Source organism: Lonchura striata, chromosome 26, assembly GCF_050655825.1.
Source record: "Lonchura striata isolate lonStrDom1 chromosome 26, ASM5065582v1, whole genome shotgun sequence".
Taxonomy (NCBI): Eukaryota; Metazoa; Chordata; class Aves; order Passeriformes; family Estrildidae; genus Lonchura; species Lonchura striata.
Genome location: NC_140728.1, coordinates 2,639,973 through 2,662,157, shown reverse-complemented (window position 1 = coordinate 2,662,157; position 22,185 = coordinate 2,639,973). Strand labels below are relative to the sequence as shown.

General features: G+C 59.8%; 1 protein-coding gene across 3 annotated transcripts in view; it reads right to left on the bottom strand.

The window, feature by feature from the left end:
- The window catches only part of GRM4 (glutamate metabotropic receptor 4), a 36,474-nt gene extending 15,513 nt beyond the window's left edge, over window positions 1-20,961 (bottom strand). Inside the window, exons 1-4 of one of the 3 annotated variants that reach the window (XM_021535982.3) lie at window positions 20,813-20,961; window positions 14,040-14,818; window positions 7,941-8,157; window positions 949-1,084 (exon numbers count right to left, since the gene is read on the bottom strand). In XM_021535982.3, the coding sequence (XP_021391657.1) occupies window positions 949-1,084; window positions 7,941-8,157; window positions 14,040-14,558 (872 nt within the window). In that variant the 5' untranslated portion in view covers window positions 14,559-14,818; window positions 20,813-20,961. Of the gene's footprint in view, window positions 1-948; window positions 1,085-7,940; window positions 8,158-14,039; window positions 14,819-15,762; window positions 15,780-19,869; window positions 20,186-20,812 lie in introns of those variants that run through there. The other 2 variants (XM_021535983.4, XM_085561187.1) reach the window with 2 other exon arrangements.
- Between the last annotated feature and the right edge of the window lie 1,224 nt (window positions 20,962-22,185).

The window sequence follows — 22,185 nt, the reverse complement described above, 5'->3', positions numbered from 1 at the left end:
CTGCTCCTGTGAGGGGCAGGATCTCCCCAGGGCAAGCCCAGGAAATTCTCATGGGATCAGTGATTGACACCCGAACTGAGCCAGGCAAGAATTCCAGCTACAACCTTCCCAGCCTGTCCTTCCCATCTTCCAGGCTCCACAGTGCAGGGTCAGGATCATGGAGAACCCCACTCCTAGGCTAAAGCAGGCTCCAGAACCCCCTGCCCAGAGCTGCAATCCCATCTGGATGTTTCCAGAACCCTGATAACAGGACCTGCCATTTATCCTGCAAGGTAAATAAATCCCTTTTCCCTCTCACCCCCACCCGATGTCAGCTCCGCAGACATTTCTATTAAGGGAGGAAAAAAGGAACTGGGAGAGTTTGCACATCTGATGTAAACTGATTTAAACTTGCAGTTTACCCACATTTACATAATGTTTGCTGATTAATAAATTAGACACTTAGGAAATCAGGGGTAGCTCCATGTGAATCATTCTGCTCCATAAACAACGGAGCCGCAGCCGCCGCTTCGCCTGCAGAGCAGCTCCTCACCCTCGAGTGCAGCCACATCCCCGGCCCCAAAACGTCCCTGGAAGGTCCCCAAAACGTCCTAGGAAGGTCCCCAAAACGTCCCAGGAAGGTCCCCTAGATCTGCTCCTCTGCCACACTGGGGCTGCTCTGCAAAGCAGAGCCAGTGCCTGGGTCCTGCCCTGGCCAGCAGGGAGCAGCCCCTGCCTGGTGTGAAGCAGCAGCTCGCGATATCCAGGGCTGCCAAAACCCATGGGAAGTGGGATTTCCCTCCGTGGGCTCTGCGTGGCTGTGCTTGGATGGCAGCCACTTGCTCCGAGTGGGTCCCCAGTGCAGACATTCCCTGCCACGCCACACAGAGCGTCCTCTCCCCACTGCGGACACATCCCAGTGCATCCCAGTGCATCCCAGTGCATCCCTGCCCAGATCCCCCTCCACACCTGATGTCGTCCTCGTTGGCAAAGATGATGACGGCGCGGGCGTGGGAGGTCTCCAGGAGCCGGCGGATGATCTTGTCAAACTCCCCCGGCTTGGGCTCCCTCGGGATCTTCACGGACTGGGCCACGCAGACCCCGCCTGTGGCAGAGAGAGCCCTGGCACCGAGGCACCCCACGAGTCCCCTGGGGGTGTCCCCTCTCGCAGGGCTCCTCGGCCCAACAGGCTGAGCTGGGTCTCTCCAGCACTCCCACCGAGGGGCTGAGCACTTCACATCTCCTCAGGCCAGACCTCCTGGCCACCAGCCAGCCCCTGGGACAGGTCCCCCAGCCCTCCCCTTACCCCTCCTCTCCCAGGTCACTGCCTTCACCCCTCCTCTTCCCCCAGCTCAGCCCTTCTGCACCACATTCCCTCCCACCCTGCATCTCCACAGCTTCTCTCTGCCTCCCGCCCGCTCCTCTGCTACCTGTCACCTTCAACCACCACCACACCTCACTCCAAATGTCCCCAGGACAGACACACAGCCCATCCCAGCAGCTCACTGAGGATTTTCCAGCCAGTTCCAAGAAGTAGCCCCTCCCCAGCCCCGGATTTGGAAAGGTTTAAGGGTTCTGCACACGGAATGGTCAAACTCCAGCAGAGCAGACAAGCCCTTCACTGCCGAGCAGCCAGGCCCTGCAGAGGGGTTTGTTCCCATCCCTATGGCACTGGCCGAGTTCCAAACCAGCTTTCCAAGGAGCCATTGCAAAAGCAGGTAATTAAAATTAAAAGAGACAATTGGAAGAGCCCCCACGTTTCACTGCTGGGCTCCCAACCTCCAGCTCCAAAAAACCAGAGCCCTCCTGCTCCTGCATTTCTGCAGATGCCAATAAAGAGAGAGATGGGAGAGAGAATTAAACATTGTGGGACCTTCTGGATGTAATTGATGGTCTCAATTTGCATAGTAAATGACATGGCTGATGCCTCCTGCCACTAACAGAGTGCAGCTTAAGCAAAGGTCAGCGTAATTGCCACCCAGGGCTGAGAGAGACTCCAGAGCACAGCCCTGGAGAGGAGCAGGACAGGACAGGCTCCAGGAGACTTCACTCCCTACTGGGGCTGCAGGAAAACTGGGAAAATTTGGCCCCTTGCAGCCAGAACCCAAGAGAAGAGCGATGTGCTGGGTGCTGAGCAGGCGGGGAGAGCTGTGGGGATGGGGCACAGCATCCCCACCCTGCACCCTCTGGTCAGGGCTTTCCAGGGGTTTTCTGGGGGTTTGTTTTCCTGTGGTAAGAAATTGGGCCAATTTGCTGCTTGTTTCCCATATGGGGAGCCAGATGGATGGAGAGGAGGGAGTTGGATAAACAGACAGATCAGCCAGGCGAGGCGGGCAGCAGCCGGCAGCGCCAGCGTGTCCCAGCCTGGGGACACTCACCAGGCCACCACAGAGTCCCCAGCCAGGCCAGGGTGTCACAGCACGCTGCCAGGGGCCACCATGCAGCTTAATTACAGTTTCCATGGCAATCAATGGAGAAAACCCAACAAAAGCAGCAGTTTGCAAACACTGAGAGCCTTCCAAAAGCCCTGGCGCGGCCGGGCGGGAGCTCACACACGAGAGTGGCAGCTGGGGGCTGGCACGGGCACACACCTGAGTGCCACCAGGCACCCGTGCTGGGGAACATCTCCCTGCACACGTGGCAGAGGAGATGGGCCCATAATAAACAAGAGGTTAAATCGATGGCAGCTCAGAATTGACCATGATGTTACCCGGCTGCTTCGTTAAATCAAACTAACGAGGAACACAGCTCCTCCAGGTGACAGCCTGCAGGGCTAAGGAGTCCCTGCTTCCCACAGCAGATGCTGACAATGTTTTTATCTTCTTAATTAATGAAAACGTAATCACCAACAGCAAGAAGCCCAGGGTGTCAGGGGGGCAGTGGCTGTGTGGTTTGGGAAGGGGATTTGCCAAGTGATGCTCCCACTGTCTTTGCACTAAAATCCATTTAGCCCAAGCACTCCTCTAAAGCCAGAAATGAAAGTGAGGAGGTGGCAGCGATGGCAAGGAGGTGACCACTCTCTCTACCCCAGCAGGATGGCACAGCACTGCTCCCTGACTTGGGACAAGGTGTGACTCTGGGAGAAGGCAGCAGGCGAGGCGTGGGGACCCTTCTCCTCCTCCTCCAGCTTGGGAAAAGACCAGAGAGGAGCAGGAATATTGGGGATGGGGGCAACAGGCCCACAGCTCCCACAGGCAGCTGCTGGAGGCAGTTTGGGGCCAGGCAGTCAAAGGATGCTCAGAGATGCCACGAGTTTCCTCACTGGTGGCACAGGACTCGGGGCACTCACAGCAAAAAACATCCTGGAAAACCCAGCCTGAGCCCACACCCAAACCTCCCACACCCAAACCTCCCACACCCAAACCTCCCCTCCCAACGCTGCCGGTGCCATCCTCAGGCACGGTGGGATCTCGCCTCTGCCTGTTGTCAAACACGGTGGGATCTCGCCTCTGCCTGTTGTCAAACACGGGTCAGGGTTTAATCTCCACCATTAGGGCTCGGTGGGAGCTCAGCCACTCGGGCTTCCCCTCTTGATTGCCGCTGCTTAATTAGCTCCTGGCTCAGGGGGCTCTGCCGGCGCTCCCGCAGAGCCTGCGGAGCTTGCAGCGGGCAGGGACCAGCCTAAGGGCAAAGCAGGGACCAGCTCAGCCCTGCTGGAGCAGGGATGTGGATGTTCCCCCATCCCAGGCAGCCCTGGGCACCCCAGGGAGGGATCAGGCTCTGCACAGCTCAGCAGTGATTCCATTCCCACTCCCAGCTCCCCTCCTAACTCCAGCCTTCCCAGGAGATTCCGGAGCCCAGAGCCTTCCCTGGGAGCGCTGCGCTGCTCCCCTGCCCCAGGACTTATTGCTTGTGCCACTCCAAAGCCTCCAGGAAGCAAATGATCACAGAAGAAGCCGTCAGGGACAGAGATCTGCCCCCTCTCCTGCACGTGGTGGGACCCAAAGGCTGCGGTCAAAGCTCCAGCCTCAAGATTTGGGAGTGGCTTTTTGGGGGCGACCTCCTGGTGCAGCCACAGTGAGTAATGAGCCCGGCTGGAAGCAGACAGAGACAGCCAGGGGTGTCACATGGGGAGGAGCAAACCCGTCACAAATATACATCAGGCTCCTAACTAAAAATATGGGAAATTTAGTGAAGGATGAAACAGTAGAGGGGAGGGAACGGCAGCAAAAGTGATCCAGGTACGTGACTAAGGAGTCCTGCACTGGGCTGGGAATATTCCCCTCGTCACAGACCCGAGGTGTGGCACACACCAGCTCCATCACACAAATATTCATCCCAGCCATCATCTCCAAGAGCTTGGAGAGAGCAGAGACCTCAACGCTGCAGAGGCAGAGGGTCCTGGGTGGGTCTGTCCGACCACCCAAGTGATGCCACAGGTCAGGGGCATGGGGAAATGCTGGACAGAGGGGCTGGAGGTGAGGACACCAGGGACACCCCGACGCTGGCCCTGCCATGCAGTGGAAATCCAGCTGACAGCCACTGCCAGTGCAGGATGCTCTGGGGGAGCAGGATGCACTTAAAACACTTTAAAATAGCTGAAGAAAACACATCCTTTGCAGACTGAACATCTCTGCAATGCTAAAACCCAAAAAGCAGCTCTTTAGTGAATAAGTGTGGGAATCCAGAGCTTCCCTCTGGCTGCCCTGGGACCCTGGCAGGGGTCAGGAACCCCCCTGGACAGAGCCCCCAGAGACACTGGCTGTGATCTCTGTCCATGGAAAAGAGTTTTCAATCTTACAGGATCAATTACCAGCTCTGAGTGTTTGATATAAGCAATAATTAAGTGTGGCACGGGTGCAAAAGTAAAATTTTAGGATTCTAGATGAGGGGTCCAAAGGGGACAAGATGGAGGAAATTGGGTGTGCCTTGTCCTTTTTCTCCTTCTTCATGCCCTCCATGTCTCACTGTGGTGTTGGCATTTTTCTGTTGGTTCAGGCTGGGCACACACTGTCCAACGTAGGTGACAGATATTGGCACGTTCTTGTAAATCCAGCCCAGGGAGTTTCTGGTATTTAATGTTTGTCACATCCCACTGAGGGCAGAGCCCCACACGCTGCCCTGCAGGACAGAGCTGGGCAGGGCAGCAGAACATGTGAGAGATCAACAGAATAAACAACCTGGAAACCAGCACAGACCAATTATGGCTTCTGCTTTGGCAGCGGGGCAAAAACACAGAGACTTTTTACAATCTCAGAATCATCAATACCACAAATTCCAACAAATAAGGACTCTGCAGCCACCAGTGCAGCCACCAGCAACCACCAGGGGCCAAGAGCATCATCGCCAGAGCGACCGCAAACATGGCTAAAGATAAAAAGCTAAATGAATAAAGATGTAACAGCCACCCAGGTCAGCCTGTTGTGGTAGCCCAGGGCCAGCCCCACTGCAAGAAGAACCCATCTCCAGGGTGAGCTTCCTCCCTGCACGGCTGTCGGAGGTCGCGTCGTGCCTCGAGCAGAACCGTTTTCCACCGCGCTGCGAAGCTTCGACGCGAGGCTCTGCTAAAAATTGAAACTGAAGGTCAAGTTGATAATGCATCAGAAAGCAAACAGCTTGAGTGCGAGCTGCTAACGACAGCAATGAGCATTATTGCCTGATGGAAATAAAACCCGACTCTGAAAGCTCAGGCTTGGCATGAGAGATGAAGCAGAGCGCTGCTGGGAGGAGAGCGGGCGCTGCTCACCCTGAGCCGGGTGGGTGAGGAACCCAGCGTGGGGGGCTGGGGATGGGGCTGGGCTTGTTCCCCTGGCATAAACACCCCCACGGGGAATCTCCACCACTTGACTAACAGCCAGCCAGAGCCTGGCACAGGCCAGATCCTCCCTCAGCTGGCAGCGCTGTCTGTCCCTCTGACAGGCATCAGGCCCCTGCAAGCAGGGATAAGTCACAGCAGGGTGCTTTGGGCTGCTGGAGAAATGCAGCTGAGAGCCAAGAATACCCCAGAGATCCTCCACCCCTTCCCAATGGATCTGTGCTTGTGTTTGGTGCCAGCAGAGCCCTTTGCACAGGGGAAGACAGAGAGGCGAAGTGGGCAGAGCCTGGTTCTTCCTCCAGCCTGGCATTGCCACCACAGATGGCACGGCTTGTGGGGTGGTTAAATATATAAAATAAAGGAAAAAAAAAAAAGAAAAAGTACATTTTTGGTCCAGCCTCACCATTATTCATGGCTGTGGCTCTACTTCCATGGGCAAAGCAGTGTGGCTGACACCCCACTTCGCTCCCAAGGGAGATGCTCCAGGGAGCAGCTCAGAGCCCACCCGAGACCCCAGGGACAGCTTCCACAAATCTCCACATTCCTGCAGCGTGCCAGGGCCGCAGCAGCACCACTGCCACCACACAGGCTTCCCTCACACCGCAGGCACCGTGGAAATCTGCTTTTTGATAACTAAATTATCACTAATGCACATAATCGCCAGGTTATGCGGATACCCAAATTACAGGACTGCCACAGCCCCGGATTAACACGTGGCTGCTCTGGCTCTGTGTGCACTCCTTTACTCTGCAATTAAGCTGTCGGATCGTTAACATCTGGTTAGAGGAGCTCGTGGTAACCACAGGTATCTCAAAGGAGAAGAGCTCACGCCGCAGCAGGAGCACCAGGCACAACCACCACTCCTTACTGGTGCTTAGTGGAGGAGGAGAGTGGGTTTGACTCGTGCCTGTGCAGCCCCTCGGCTGCCCCACAGATCCCCCCACGCATGGGGCAGCAGAGCATCCCCCAGCCCCACCCCAAACACACCCAGCACAGCCCCTTTGCACCTGCAGCTCCACACATCCCCTGCAGCCACCGCTCCGGAGCATCCCCACACGCTGCTCCTCGAGAAGGCACAGCCCCGTGAAAAATATCCCACTTTTCAAGTGAAAATCCTGAAGAGCAGCTCCCAGGTTGGATCCCCAGATGGGTTCCTCTGCATACTAAAAGCACAGCCGGCTCCGGTGCCAGGGATGGAATTAAGGCTGCTCCTATTTATAGGGCTTTGATTAGGAGCTCATCACCTCAAAGTTTTTATTCCCTTTATCCATTTATAAGGCCATAACGCAGTTTGACTGGCTCCAGATAGGCCGGTGTCCCACCGACTTTGCCAGAACCTAATGTGCCATTCAGACACACTTAAGCCTGTAATAAGCAGCAGCCTGTGCCCTGCAGGGGTTTAACTGACTCAAAAAACATCCTTTAGCTCCCGTCCCACCCCGTGCTGGGGGGCTGAGGCGATGCCAGAGCCAGGGGGGACCCCAGTGCTGTGCCAGCCCCTCCGTGGGTCCTGGCACGGCTCCGAATTTGTGGTAGCAGCACCCTCAGCAGCGATTCCCAGGGCTCCTCGCCCATCCTGGGGTTGGTGCTCAGGTCCCCACAAGCTCCTGCGCTGCTCCCAAGGCTGCTAATCCCCTCTAAGCATCCCAGAGCTCCCGTCAGCAAAACGCTTTCTGCCTCCAGACAAATCCTCCCAAAGAGTTTTGCTGAGCACGGACTTTCCGCCTGTCCAAAGCCCATAGACAAATTAAAGCACCTGCCCTGGGGGATAATTCCACTAAAACTGGGTGCAGCTCGTGGCGGTGCCAACTTGATTTTCTGTTAAAACCTGGGAGTATTTGTAAAAGCCTTGTGTTCTGGAAGGAGCCCAGCGCCGCGGCTCAGGCGCAGAGGGAGGGGTGGGAGCAGCTCGGTGGAGCGGGGGAGCAAGGAGAGGGATCTCGAGATGCTTCCCAAAAGCAGCCTGCCCTGCAGCGTGGAGGCAGCCCAGGACTGCTGGTCCCAAACCTTGCTGGAAAACCTGGATCTTTGTTTGGGTAGCCCCAAAACCCACTCTGTTCCGAGGCAACCCCCCAAAATAAAAACCATCCACCCCAGCTCAGCCTAAGGAGTCCAACCAGACACTTCCCTCCATCCCATCCTTATCTCCTCCTCTCTCAGCTGCTCCCATCGCAGGAGAGATCCACTCAAGGAGAGATCCACTCACCATCCTCTCTGGACTTCTGGATGAAGGCCTCCACGCCGCTTTCACCGTAGCTGCCCTCGGAGGCCAGGGTGGAGACGTAATTCCACTTGAGGGCTTTGACGATGTCCACCATGGCCTGGGCCTGGTAGGTGTCCGAGGGGACCACGCGGGAGAAGAAGTCGTAGCGGCTGTTGTCGCTCAGGTCTGGCGCCGTGGAGGCATAGCTGATCTGGGGGATCTGGGGTGCAGCAGGGAAAGGCACAGGATCAGGGCAAGGGGGTGATGATCTCCACCCCACAGCCACGCCCGTGGCCCCAAAGCCTTGCTTTGGAGCAGAGGGAGGTGGGAATTGAGGATGAGCATGGGGTAGGTGGAGAATGTGACACCATCAGGTGCTCCAGGGGACATCGGGGCTTGGGGACCACCTGCAGCTCAGGAACACCCAGCAGGACCCCAAAAGGAGTTTCTGGAAAATCCAGTGTGGGAGAGACCAAAGGAAAAAAACCATAATTCTGCCCTGGCCAGCACTGTCAGGGTCTCCCTTTGGTTTTTTGGCTTCTTCCCCAGGAAGGACAGATCCAACCCATGCTGCCCCCCCAGCCCTAAAAAAACCCCTTTAAATAAACCAGAGCCACCGCAGCTCTCCTGGCACACTGGAATGATTTAGCACCGCGGGACCAGGCAATGTTTAACACGCAGCACTTTCCATCTCCAAAACACACCACACATCCTCATTTATCTTAAAGATGGAAAAGGCTTATTAAATCATCAAGCCCAGGTTCTCCCCACCAGCTCTGGGAATCCGAGGTGCTGTAACAAGCCCCAGCCACCTCGCTGGGAGCCCAGCCCACGGGTGAGGTGTGCACCAGGGCTGGGTGTCCCAACCCTCCTGGCCCCACTCCATTCTCCTCCAGTCCTGCATCTCCCAGTTCCTCCTTTGTTTCTCTGCGATTTCCCCTCTCCCACTCCTGCCTCTCTCTGTTAAATGCAATTCTGGTGTTATAAACCCACGACTCCACCTGAATGCTAAAAGGCCCCTGGAAAGGAGCAGCCACCCTTTCTACCTGCCTGCGAAATAGGAGATGAAAAAAGGGAGAGCTGGAGCAAGGGTGGGAGAGGGAGCGGAAGGAATCTTTATCAAGGCACAAATAGGATTACTCCCTGTGACAATCTGCTTTGTGCTCCGTTCCGAGGGGCTCTGATCTGCTCGTTGGGGATCTCTGACTGGAGCCTCCATTAAAATTCTGCTCAGCAGGTGAGGCGCTCGCCTGGCAATCTCTCATCCCGGGGGGAGCAGGGGGCTGCTCCCAGCACATCCCCTCCCCTTCCCTGCAGGATGGGCACGGGCTCGGGATGGAGGCAGTGCCCACCAGGGCACTGGCAGCAGCAGTGCCCATGTCAAAGGCGATCTGGGGGCAGGGATGCACCCCTGCCCTTCCAGAGGGTCCTTTCCCAATGATTTTTCCCCTGCTGAGTGTTTTGTTTTTTCACCACTTCCAGACATCCCAGCTATTCCCCATGCCCCTGCCGTCCCACCCAAGCTCCAACAGCCTGGCATTAACCCCTGGCCTGCCCATCCTGCTCCAGCCTCAGCTGGAAAACAAAGCCCAGAAAATACCTGTTGATCCATGGGCTATGGACTGGAAGCTGTATTTTAATAAACAAAAGGAAAGGGCTTTTTTTTCTCTCGCTCCTCTGCCTTGGATGAAAGTGAAAATAAAATACCGGTTCCCAAATGACCATTTCATAGATTTCTTCTGCCTTTTCCCCCCTCTGCCTTTTTGATAGCCCAACTCCTGGCACCAGCTATTTTCTCAGATAAAAGACAAAAGTCCTTTTAGATACATAAAAGCAAAATGTAGGCAGGGAATTCAATGTTCTTAGAAAGAAGGATGCAGTGGGAAGAGGGAGCTGGAAACATCTCTCAGCTGCAAATTTGCTGCACTGGTGGTCCCTTGTCTGGCTCATCTCCAGCCTGGGACAAACATTGTGTGGAGGAAATCAGCAGGACCAGCTCTCCTGCACCCCAAGACCTCCTTATCCTACTAAGAGTAGAGGGTAAAACTTTCTTCCTTCTCTTGTTTTTAATCAAAAATCATCACCCAGAAGCACCCTGAGCCTGGAAAAACATGCCGTGGGGTAAGAGGGATGGTGGGACCCAGGGCTGGAGATGTCACCCTGCTCCTCCAGGGTCAATTGACTGGTGTGACTGACCTCTGGTGCACTGGGAAAGCTGCATTTGGTACCTCCATCCTCACCCAGCATTACCGTGGCTCAGGAGCTGCTGTGCTGTTTTCTCCACCAGCGGGAGACAGAATCCCCCCAGCCTGGGAAGAATTAGGCAAAGGTGGAGATTTCAGCACATCCCAGCTCAGGATTAAACAACTGGTACCAATATCAGCCTGAGCAGGAAGGAAGGAAGAACCAAAAACCAACCAAAAACCAACCAAAAACCAACCAAAAACCAACCAAAAACCAACCAAAAACCAACCAAAAACCAACCAAAAACCAACCAAAAACCAACCAAAAACCAACCAAAACCACTGCAGAGCCAGAGCTGAGCACACTGGTCAGGAGCACCCCACAGGCAGCGACTCCTGCACCAACCCCCCCCATGCCAGACACAGGGTCAGGAGCAGCTAATTCCCTCCCCATAATTATTAATTTCATGCATATCTTATGCAAAGCCCTGGTTCGCCGACAAGATGGAATTGATTTAATTAGAATTTCCATCATCGAGCCATTTGGATGGCAGCTTTTAATTAGGGAGAGCGTAAAGCACCGCAGGGGCTGGGGCAGGGAGGGGCTGCTCAGAACTCAGTGCCAGGACAGAAGGAGCTGCAGCCCCATCCTCCTGCCCATCCCCTGGGCACGGGGTCTGGCCCGGGATGCAGCCCTTGGCACCTCCCTGGAGAGGGAAACAGCAGAACCAAAACTCCAGGGAGCACAGCAGGCGCAGGAGGACGCTGTCCCTCATCCCTGCACGACCTGCCACCACCCCTCCCCAACAAGCCATGCCCAGGGACCCCTCAGGGCTGGGGGCAGCCCAGGGGAGGCAGGCAGCTGCAATTTGTTTCAGTAATCCCAGTGAAGAGCAGGGAAATGAAGTGGCAGCATTGGGGGATGAATCAGAGCGTCCCCGGCCGCTGCCACCTTCCCGCTCGTCCGGTGGAGTTTGTTCACCTGCTAAGTGGGGAAGCCTGTCCTGAATCTCTCCAGCCCACTGCCCCCACAGCCTTTGGGCATCCTGACACGAGCCAGGGGGCTCAGCACCACCAGGAGGGGCTCAGAGCCAGGGGTCTGCACCGGCCAGCCCCGGGCAGCGCAGCCGGGCAGGGCTGCAGGTGCCGAGTGCCCGGCTGCAGCGCGGGCAGCGCCGTCCTCAGGTGAATTATTCATGCTGCACAACTGCAGAGAGCGCCTGCACCGCTGCCACGGGGAGGAAACAGCCACCTCCGAGTGCCTGGCACGTGGCAAACCCATCCTCTGCCTGCTCACCCCACGCCGGGCGCTTGGGATCCACCTTGTCACAGCTCTTTCTGGGCGGGGAGGAAAAATGCACCTCAGATGCTTTTCAGGGGGATTGCATTTGCAGAAGGGTCTGGTTTCCTTGACAGCATCACCGCTGTGGTGGCTCAGGAGCCTGTGGGCAGAGCTGGGGCTGGAGAGGCAGCAGCAAGGGGTGGGAAGGAGCTGGAAGGTGCCAGAGCGCTCTGGCAGCGACGCCAGGGAGATGCGATCGCGCGGATTTGGGGAAAGGATTTTCTGCAGGCAGAGCGACGAGGAGAGATGAAACCGGGCTTGGACAGAGGATGCCGCATCTGCAAGTTGTTCCACTGATGTACAGCTTTAATTAGGAGGCGGCAGCTAACGAAGGACCCGTTATTTATTTATGTGGTGCAGGAGCAACAAAAGCCCTGGCAGGGAGGAGCGAGGCCGGCCTAGCGGGGAGGGCTGGGGGTGTGCAGGGGATGGAGCAGGGACACAGGAGGGAGTGTGGGACGGGACGAGGGGACCACAGCAGGGAAAGCATCACTTCAAACCAGGAACAGCCACCTGCAGGGTGCTCATGGCCACAGGAGAGAAGGGGAAAGCTGGGGGGCTGCTGCGCTGGACTTGTGTGGCCTCCTCACCTTGGTGGACTCTGATTCACTCCATGCTGCTTGCTGGGTACCCTGGAGCCCTCCCAGATGTGCTGGAGCCCTCCCAGATGTGCTGGAGCCCTCCCCAAGAACCACTTGAGCACTCAGGGGGAACTTGGGGCACCCCACAGGGAGGGTCCCCCTGTACCAGCTCCCAGCACTTTCTGCCAATATCCCCGTGCTGGGGGAGCACTGGGGGGGACAGGAGGGACACAGCAACACGGGGCCAAGCGGGAGCAGAGCTCCAGCAAGTGCCATGCCCCAGGGAAGGGGCAGAGGCAGCTGCCTGTGCCCGAGGCAGCCAGGGCTTTGCTGAACCTCGGAGCAGAGTCACCCACGCTTAAAGGTCAGCGGCGGCGTGAAATGGAAGTCGCCTTATTCTCATTTTAAGCATGTCCCTGCCATAAAAGCAGTGTTTGAATAACAAAGAGCAGCAGCAGCACTCGGGTCATGGCGGGGGAAGAGCCTGCAGAACCCCCAAACCCCCAGGAATGCTGCAGGAATGGCTGGGCCCAGACATGATCCCAATCCCGTGGGAATGGTGTCCCTGTGCTGGGACCACTGGGAAGGGCACCGACCCCCACACTGGGACTCACTGCTGTCTAGGAAAGGCTGAGATTTTCCTTATTCTCCTCCTCCAAGGGGTTCTGAGGTCTCCAGCCTCTACCTGCTCATCCCCCCATCTGCATTTCTTCCCTGCCCCGCTGGGCTGGGATCAGCTCTGGATTAAAGTTCCTGGGGCTCAGGATGCGCCAGCAGCAGCACCAGTGCCTGGCTGCTCAGCTGGGGCAGGGCTGCACCGGAGCTCAGTGCCATCCTTCTGAACAGGGCACAGCTCTTTGCCCAAGGACCAAAACTGGAGGAGAAGAGTGAGGGAAAAACAAACCGAAAGAACCTAGAAAGACTTCAGTTGCCCCTGACTATTCTGACTGTCACTCTCCTGCCTCCTTCCCCACTGCCAGCCTCCCTCCTCCTCTCCAGAGCAAGTATTCAATCTTTTTTGTCTTGGCAAATAGCTTTTAAGTTCCTCCCACTCCTTCTAATTTATATTATTTTAATTATTGAATAGCCCTCTCACTCGTCGCCAGGAACATTAACACATTTTTTAAAAAAAAATGAGACCCAGAAAAATCAAACTCCATCAGCGATCTGGTTCTTCCGTCCTCACTAACAGCTTCCAGCCCTCCCAGGAGGGGACCTGGCTCAGCACTCCAGGCTGGCAGAGGAGGGGAAAGACAAAGGGGAAACAGCACCAATCCTGCAGAACACAGGGGTTTCAGGGTGCTGGGAGAAGGCCGAGATGGGATGGGGCCCCCCTTGCCACTGCAGGTGCAGAATATTTACATTTCTGCCTCATTTCTGCAGAGGGACCCTTGCTCACACCCGCTGCAGCCCAGAGATGTGGTTGTGGATAAATAAATGTACAGCAAAGGGGAAAGGAATTATCAACTCCTCGGCATTCCTGCGGCTGGCACAGGGCAGGAGGAAGAGCCCTGCTCATCCCACCACAGCCTGAGCACCTCTGGGGCTGGTGGCACAGGACAAGCATCCCCAGCCTGGCTGATGTCCCCTTGGACTGAAGCAGAGCAGCCCCAGCTGCCCCCTGCCATCAGCCATCGCTGCCTCCACCCCTCTGGCTCAGGTGGGATTTACATTTTGGGGTATACCCCCTGAAGGAGCATCCCCCAGAACCAAACACACCCTCAGCCCACCTCCCATCCAGCCCCCGCCACGGGGCGGGAGCACCAGCACCACGAATCCGGGGGAGATGAGACAAAAACCCTCCAGCTCCGAGTGTCGTCAGCGGAGAGGGATGGAGGAAGGGATCCCCGGGGACCTGGGGGAGGCAGGAGAAGCGTTTTAACAGCACCAACTCTGCCTCCCCCCAGCTGTGGAGGAAGAGGCACACAGGAGAAACGCTGCCAGAGCACCCGCGGGGGTTTCGCCGAGCGGTTCTCGTCACCTGGCCGAGCCCTACCTTGAAGAGCCGCAGGATGTTGGCCACCATGATGGACACGGAGCTGCCCGAGGCGCCGATGACGCCGACCACCCGCTCCGGCTTGGTGATGATGGGGGGCCCCCCGCTGACGCAGCGCACCTCGGTGCTGTCCTTCTCGATGAGGGCCTGCACGAAGGTCAGCGACTGCTCCAGGGCGTGCGTGTCCCGCGAGCACGTGTCCAGGATGCGCGCGCCCAGCGTGATGTTGGGCAGCAGGTCGGGGTCGTTGTTGATGCGGTCCAGGGCGAAGAGCATGGCCTCCAGGCGATGGATGCCCTTCTCCTTCTTCAGCTCCCCGCAGGCTTTGCCCTCGGCGCCCCGGCCGTGCACGGGGAACAGCCCCCCGAGCGTGATGTCGCCGTCGATGCGGATGGAGTTCATGTGCGGGTAGCCCTGGCCTTTGGGCTTGGCAGCACCCCCGGGCGCCCACCCCCAGCTCCAGGCACTCAGGAAGAGGCAGAAGGACAAACGCTCCATGCAGAAGTGAGCCCCGCTCATCGCCAAGGCCGTGCCGGGGCAGAGCTCGGGCCGGGAAGGCGGCGGCGCTCAGGGGGCCGGGCCGGGCCGGGCGGGCGGCATGGCTCCGGAGGGATCCCGCTGCGCTCCCTCAGCGGCTCCCGGCGCTGCTGCCGGCCCCGGGGGAGCAGCGGGAGGTCGGGGTGCGGGAGGGTGCCGGGGTCTGCATGGCTACACCAGAGAGGAGAGACGGCAGCAGAGACGCGAGCCCACGTAAAGCTTCGGCTGCTTCCTCCGGGAACCTTGGAGGGACGGGGAAAAGGGGAGAGAGAAAATCAGGCAGGAGCAGGAAGAGGACGTCGGCTATTCTGGGATTTCATCAGGGAGATGGTGGAAATAAATACTGGGGGTTATTGCAAAAAATAGATTTGGGATCCACTGGGTCTTTGATTCATGCCAGGGGTTTGGGCTCGGCCCAAATTGCATCCAGGCAGAGGGGCTGGTCAGGGCCTCGGAGACAGAGCCCACAGAGCAGCACTGGTCAGTGACCAGCTCAGAGGGGTCCCTGAGACCCTGTCCCGACCTGTCCCTTCCTAAGGGAACTGAGAGGGTGGGACAAGTCCCAAGACAGCGTCGGAGTGGGCAACCCCCACACACACCCCCAGCCTGGTCCCTGCCTATCCTAAAACACCCCTACTTTTTCCCAGCGGGTTTTTCAGTCCCCTTCCACAAGCCCACTTGCCTTGAGCCCCCCAAACCGAGGTCTGCATCCTCAGCTGGAGCCAGGCACTGCCAAAACCCAGCGTTCCCGGTCCGAGTCACAACCTGGAGCTCTGCGCTCCTGCCGCTCTCCCTTCAGGCCACTGATTCCTGAAGCAGCAGCTGCTTCCCTTATCGACGGCTTCCAGCAGCTGATATCCACGGCACCTGAGCTGCCCCCGCCCCAGCAGCACAGCCCCTGCCTCAGTTTCCCCCCAGGCAGGCTCGCCCTCATGCCCATCCCCTCCGCAGCCGCTGACGGATGCTGAGGGCAGCGCATGATTAATGCAGGCACCAAAAGCAGCGAGGAGCCGAGCAGGCAAACGCGTTCCCCAGGCAGGACGAGCAGCAACAGTGAGACCAAGGAAACAGCTTAAATTAATCTCAGCTCAAGCCCAGAGCCGGCACCCAAGCTGGACAGTGTCTCACCAGCCCCAAGGGTGCTCCTGCAGCCATCCCAGCCAGGAGGACCCTGGCTTCAACTCACCTCCATGAATTATGCACCTCCCCGCCCGCCGCAGCCGCTTGAAGGCCCATCTCCAAAGCGATTCTGACAGCCGGGGCTTTTAAGGAGCCAGAATTACCCGGTGCCCAGCTCGGTGCTTCCAAAGGCAGGAGGTTGGGAATGCTGCAGCAAAACCCCTGCCCCAGCCTGCCGGGAGAGCCCCCGGGAGCTCGGCCCCGCTGGGATGGGGCTCAGGGACAGCGATCCTGCTTGGTGCTGGCCCCTCTGCAGAACCACCCCACGCATCACCAGCGGGCACGGAGCACGGGGAATGTGGCTCCTGCACAGCCTGGGAGCGGGTCAGGCTCTGCCCGTGCTGGGGAGGAGGAGGAGGATGGGGAGATGAAGGATGCTCAGACACCACAGGCACCTTCAGAGCCCCGCACCAGCCGAAAGCAGGTCGCCTCTCGCACCCTCATCCCTGGAGCTGCAACGTTTCTGCCCATCAAAGGTGGGATGCTCACACCATGGACGGCTCCCAGGGAAACCCTCAGAGCCCACGGCAGCTCCCGCAGAGCTGGCAGTGCCCCCAGAGCCCACTGCCTCTCCCTTTCTTCTTTTAAGCTTTTTCCCTCTCTGTTCTCTCCCCTTTGTGGCTCCTTTGATCATATAATCTGAACGAACTGAAGGTAAAAATATCACGGCAGGCAAGAAGAAAGCACAAATAACAGGGAGAGGAGGAGGGAGCTGGTTCGGAGCCCTCACGGAGTCATCGGGGGAGATGGAACCCCTGCTGCAAACGGCCCAGGAAGGGGTGGCAGGTGAGCACCCCCGTCCCCCCCACCTGCCCCCAGCAGCTCCTCAGCCACACACAGGTCACTGCTTCCACACAGCCCAGCCCTTGGTTCCACCATGCCTCAGCCTCCCCAAAGCAGCTGCTCCACCAGGGGCACATCTGGAGGGAGGTGCACATCTGGAAGAAGACACCTGCCTACAGCAGGTGCTCATGGAGCAGGGAACAGCCTTACCCACACACACCGGGCTCCGAAGGGGCCACAGCCGCCCTCCTGCCCCATCTGCACAGCTCCACAGGGGCACCCCGAGGGCGGCAGGAACAGGGTGGCATCATCACTCAGCACGGTGCTCTAGCCCAGCCCCAAGGAAGGAGCAATTCTGCTTTCTCCTGCTTCCAGCACAGCATGGGCGAGGACGGAGCCTTCCCATCGCCCTCATCCCGGCTGTGCTGCAGCCCGACCCGCAGCTGGGAGCTGGCACAAGCACAACCAAGCCGAGATCTCCAGAGCCAGGGCTGGGTCATCCCCTGCCCGAGCCAGGCTGGGCTGGGCAGTGCCGGGGCGGAGGGAGCCGGGGCTGCTGCCCGGGACTGGCAGAGCCCTGCGGGGCACGGGCGGGCAGCTCGGTGGCATCCTGCTCCCCTCTAGTGGTGGCCAGCGGGCCACCGGCATCGCCAGCCACGGAGGGCCTGGAGGGAACAGGAGAGGGCTCAGCTGGGCAGGAGAGCCCCTCTTGGGCTGGTGAAAAGTGTCCCTGCCCATTACAAGGGCTGGAACTGGATGAGCGTTAAGGTCCCTTCCAACCCGAACCATCCTGTGATTCCATTAAATCAAAGTCTGATTAAGAATTCCCCCACATCACAGAGATCTCCTGCTGCACAGCCCTCTCCAGTGCCCAGAGGAGCAACGGGCCATCCCAGGCATCACCTCTGCTGCTCCTTCCCGCAGCTCCTCCTGCACGTCCCCACAAGCACTGCCTGGGCTGGACTGTGGTGGACACACTCCGGACAGACCCCGCTCCCAGAGCTCTGCCTGCAGCAGGATCCATCATCTCCCAGTTCAGAGCCAGAGCGTTTTCTGGGGCTCATCAAACTGAGCAGGAGCTGAGCTGGTTACAGCCCAGGAGATGCAGCAATAATCAGGCAAGAGCACCCAGCACTCACCTGCACCCATCCCCAGCTGCCAAAGAGCCCAGCTCCACCAGCACCAGCCTGGCACTGGGAGGGCTGTGCCAGCTTGTGCCACACTGGTTCCTACCACCTCCACAGCATCTTTTTGAAAATCAAGGCTATTTCTTTCCCCACCTGCTCTTCCTCCAGCAAGCAGGGCCAGCCAGCAGGCAGCACAATATCCCAATTAGTGTACACTCACTCTTCCCGCTTGCAAGCAGCTACAGGGTACTTTGCTTGGCTCCTGGGCTTTTTAATTGCAAAAGCTCCATGAAGTAGAGCAGAATGGAGACGTGGACAGAGGGAGGGGACGCCAGGTTAAGTTCTCTCCCGACAGGCAAAACCTTAAGTATTCAGGTCCAGTACCCCGGCGTTCACTCAGAGAAGCAAGGCCATGGCTCAGCAGGCAGCAGTGAGCACAGACCCCGGATTGTGCCATCCAAACCCCCTCAGTGAGCTCCAAAACACAGCCCCGGCCCAGCAACCCCTCCAACGATGCATGAACCGACAGCACAACGCTCACACAAGCCCAAGCCCATCACCAAGGGGCCAACTCGTCCTCTCTGCAACCAGGTCCTGCCAGCACCCAGCTCAGAGCCCCATGATGAGGAAAACCTGGGTATGACCACCCACCTCAGTGCCCCGGAGCATCTGCTGAAGGACGCTGAAGTCCAACCAAAAGTGCTCCCGTAGGGCGCGGACGAGATCCAGGGAATATTTCTCACACCATATTTATATACATCCTTAACTGCAGCAAGCCCTTTCGTTCCTCCTCCCTCCCGCTGCCAAGCAGGTCAGGGCTAATCCCTCACTTTGAAGGATGGGCTGGCACGGCAGGGGGGGAAGGCGAGCAGGATCCAGCCCCGGAGCAAGCGGAGAGGGAACAGCAGCTCACCTTGCGGGCAGGCGGCGCGAGGAGTCCGCGGGCAGCCGGCGCAGAGCTCCAGGGAGGGAAGGAGCCGCCGCTGGTCCCCCCCACCCCGCTCCTGCCACGTGCAGCAGAATCTCGCAATTAATTTTTTATCGCCATCTGCAATTTGGGATGGTGCTGGCTGCCGGCGAGAGCGCGGCCTGACTGCCGGTGCCCGGCGGTGCCCACGGCAGCGTGCGCTGTCCCCGCTCCCCATCACACCCACGCCCCGACACTGCGGTCTGGCGGTGCCAGCCCCTGCCCACATCCCCCCAGAGGTGACTCTGGAGACCCCCATCCTGAGCCGGGCTCGGTGCGGGGCCATCCAGGGAAGTGCAGGGAGGAAAAGCCTCCGTGAGACGCAGCGCCCGGGAGGAAGAGCCGGTGCCCGCAGCGGGCGCGAAGCCGGGGAGGGCGGCGGGCGCGGGTTCACGTATGTTATAATTAGGACCTGCCACTTCTTCAAGCCGTTGCCTTTCTGGGAAGAGCTGGAAGGGGGTGGCTGAGCTGACAAATCCATCCTCCTCCTGCCTGATGCCAAAGTTGAAGCACGTGATGCTCTTTTTCGGGGAGCCGTTAGGTGATGCTGGCCCCTGGGATGTGGGGCCAGGCCACGGCTGCACTCGAGCTTGGATTCCCATGGGAAAATCCCCTTGAGGCTGCTCTGACACTCTGGGGTGCAGCTCAGCACCCCTTAAGCCAGTGTCTGATGCCATCCTCAGGAGGGCTTTGCCTGTAGCCCCCCAGCCTGGGGCGGCTGGAGCCACCGCTGCCTGTGGGGACCCTCTGCCGTCACAGAGAGGGACCACCCCCAGCAGCAGCACTGCCCCTCCAGCCCGGCCACAATCAGCCGGGATCTCTGCACATCCCATGGGACCGAGCCCCCCCGGCGCAGAGGTGGCAGGTCACAGGGAAAAGGATCCTGCCCCAGCTCTCCCCCGCGCCACAGCCTTGCCCGGCGCATCCCCCAGCGCATCCCCCGCTGCCTGGTGCGGATAACGCTGCTCACAGGGCACCAACGTGGGGAAGGAAGGAGACGAGCTCTTTCTTTTGGCAGTTGTCGTGGTGGTGTTTTCCCGAGCTCCTCGCTGCATTCAACAGATCAGCTCTGCTCCTTCTCTTCATCCTTCCATCCCTCCCCTCCTCCCCGAGCCCTGCCCGGGGCACACGGCCGCTGCCGGTGGGTGACCGCCAGCCCTGCCTGGTGCCACCCTCGCCGAGCCCCGAGCCACAGGTCACCTGCAGCGCGCTGGCGATGGCAAAGGCGGTGACTCACCCGCAGCCTCTCCGTCGCAGCCGCCGCCGAAGGCAGCGGGCATCCCCCAGCGCCGGAGCAGCCCACGGAAAAATCACCCGGCTGGCAGAGCACGGCAAACTCATCACACCGAGGGAAGGCGGAGGAGGAGGAGGAGGAGGAGGGCTGGCAGGGCTGCACCCGGGCACGCAGTGGGAGAGTTCTCCGGTTTTTTCTCACGGTTGCCAACTTCCCCAGCGTGGCTCCCGACGCCTCAGATCCGCTCGCCCGGAGAGCGCTCGGGAGAGGAAACCGAGCCCGTGCCGGAGCGGGGCTCTGCCCGACCCAGGGGTGCCTCCGAGGGGTCGCTCCAGCGCCCGGGAAGGGTCGTACCCCCCACAGCCCCTCCGAGCTGGCAGGGGAAGCGCCTTCAGCCCTTCTCCGCTCTCCTGTCCCCCCTGCCCTGCCCTGCGGCGGCTCTGCGGGCGCTGCCCGCTGCGGCGAGGCGAGGGCAGCCCCCGCCGGCGGCTCGCCCGCGGTCACGGCCACCCAACCCTGCCCGCTGCCTCCTGCCCCAGCCCCTGCCAGCCCCCCCGGCCGGCAGAGCCCCCCAGCACCGCCCCCGGAGCCCTCGCCGGGCAGTGGTCACCTCTGGGGACAAAGGTGGCAGGTTGGGGACCGGGGCGAGGGGTGCCCTCCGTGCCCCCGGCGGAGGCGAGGAGCGGGCAGCGCTCCGCAGTCCCCAACAATGAATAATGCGATGAGTGCGAGAGGGGGGAGCGCTGGGGGTTCCGGGCTGCAGCCCCCGCTGTCGCAGCCCCCCCAGCACAAAAACAGAAGGAAAGGCGGAAAATTCGCCGGAGCGTTTTGGTGGAGGGGAGCGGCGAGGCTGCAGGGAGGGGGAGCGGGGGGCGCTCGGCCCCGGGGGAAGGTGCGGGGGCACCGGGAGTCCCGGGGATGCTCCCCCCGCGCCGCCCGCACTTACCCGCGGGCAGTGCCAAGTTGGCGGCGCCGCCGGCCCCGTCTCCGCCCGGTGCCCGGTGCCGCTGTCCGCCCCCAGCCCGGGGGCGCGGGCAGCCCGGGGGGGCCCTGCGGCGTGCGGCGGGGGCGGCCCCGGCCCCCCCAGCCCCGGCCCGGCCCGGGAGCCGAGCGAGCCGCAGCCGGGCGGGACCCGCCGCGCTCCGCGCACCGCAGCCGCGGCGAGGAGGAGGAGGAGGAGGAGGAAGAGGTGGAGAAGGGGGAGGAGGAGGGGGAGAAGGAGGAGGAGGAGGAGAGCCGGGGCCGGGGAAGTTTTGCATGAAGAGGAGCTGGGAAGCCCGCCGCCGGCTTTGCCAGCCTCTTAAAGCACTAGCGCAGCGCGGGGACCCCCGCCCCGGCGGACCCCCGGCTCCTGGAGGAAGGGTCTCCCCGCCCGGCTGCTGAGGGTCTACGGCTCCCTGCAGCGACAGCCATCCTCAAATTCCCTTCTCCAGGTGGGAGCAGCTCCCGCAAGCAGCGACGAGGGAGGATGCTGTCACCCCAAGCCGGTGCCTTTCTCCCTCCCAAAAATGCTGCCGAGCCCCCGCGCCCCGCGGAGCTCGGCTCCTGCCTCGCTTTCCCCGTCAATGCCCCGCGGCTCCGAGGAGCCCGCCGTGCGGTGTCGATTCATTAATCCAGAGAAAACACAGCCCCCTGGTAATGGCCATTGACACATTAAGTGCTGCGATCCATCACGGTAACGACACGGCGGCGATCGCCCGGTCACCGGAGCAATTAGGGCACGCCCTGGCGAGCACCAGGGCTGCCGGGGCTCCCAGCCCCTCCTGGGGTCCCATCCGCGCACACCAAGCGGGGTCTGGCTGTGGGGAGGGGGCTCTGCCTCCTCCCAGCACCGAAGAACCAAGCACGGACCACAAACCCACAATTCCAGCCTCATCTTCCTCAAGGGGTGATTCGTGTTTGCAACAGCGAAATCCCAGCCCTGGTGAGGGTCAGCCAGGGCGCAGGCAGGCTGGTTGCCCTCAGAAAAGGCTCCTTTTCACCCAAATCCCAGGGTGGAGAGGAGTTTTGCCGAAGCACTGGGGATTGCCCAGCTCCAGAGCTGGGATTTGAAAGAGCCCTGGCCTCCCCGGTGAGACGCAGCTCCTGAAAAGCTGCCCGGCCACCCCGCTGCCACCGGAGCGCTCCCGTGCATCCACGGGATGCTGCCCAGGGCTGCAGAGCCGCCAGGCTGCTGCCGTGGCATCGTTTCCAGCAAGAACAGGAGCGGTGTTTGTTGTTACTCTGCTCTAGAGGGACAGGGCGGGGGGCACAGCCCCACCACCCCACCCCGTGTGAGCATCCTCAGCCGGGGCTCTGATGATGCCGGGCTCGAAGCAA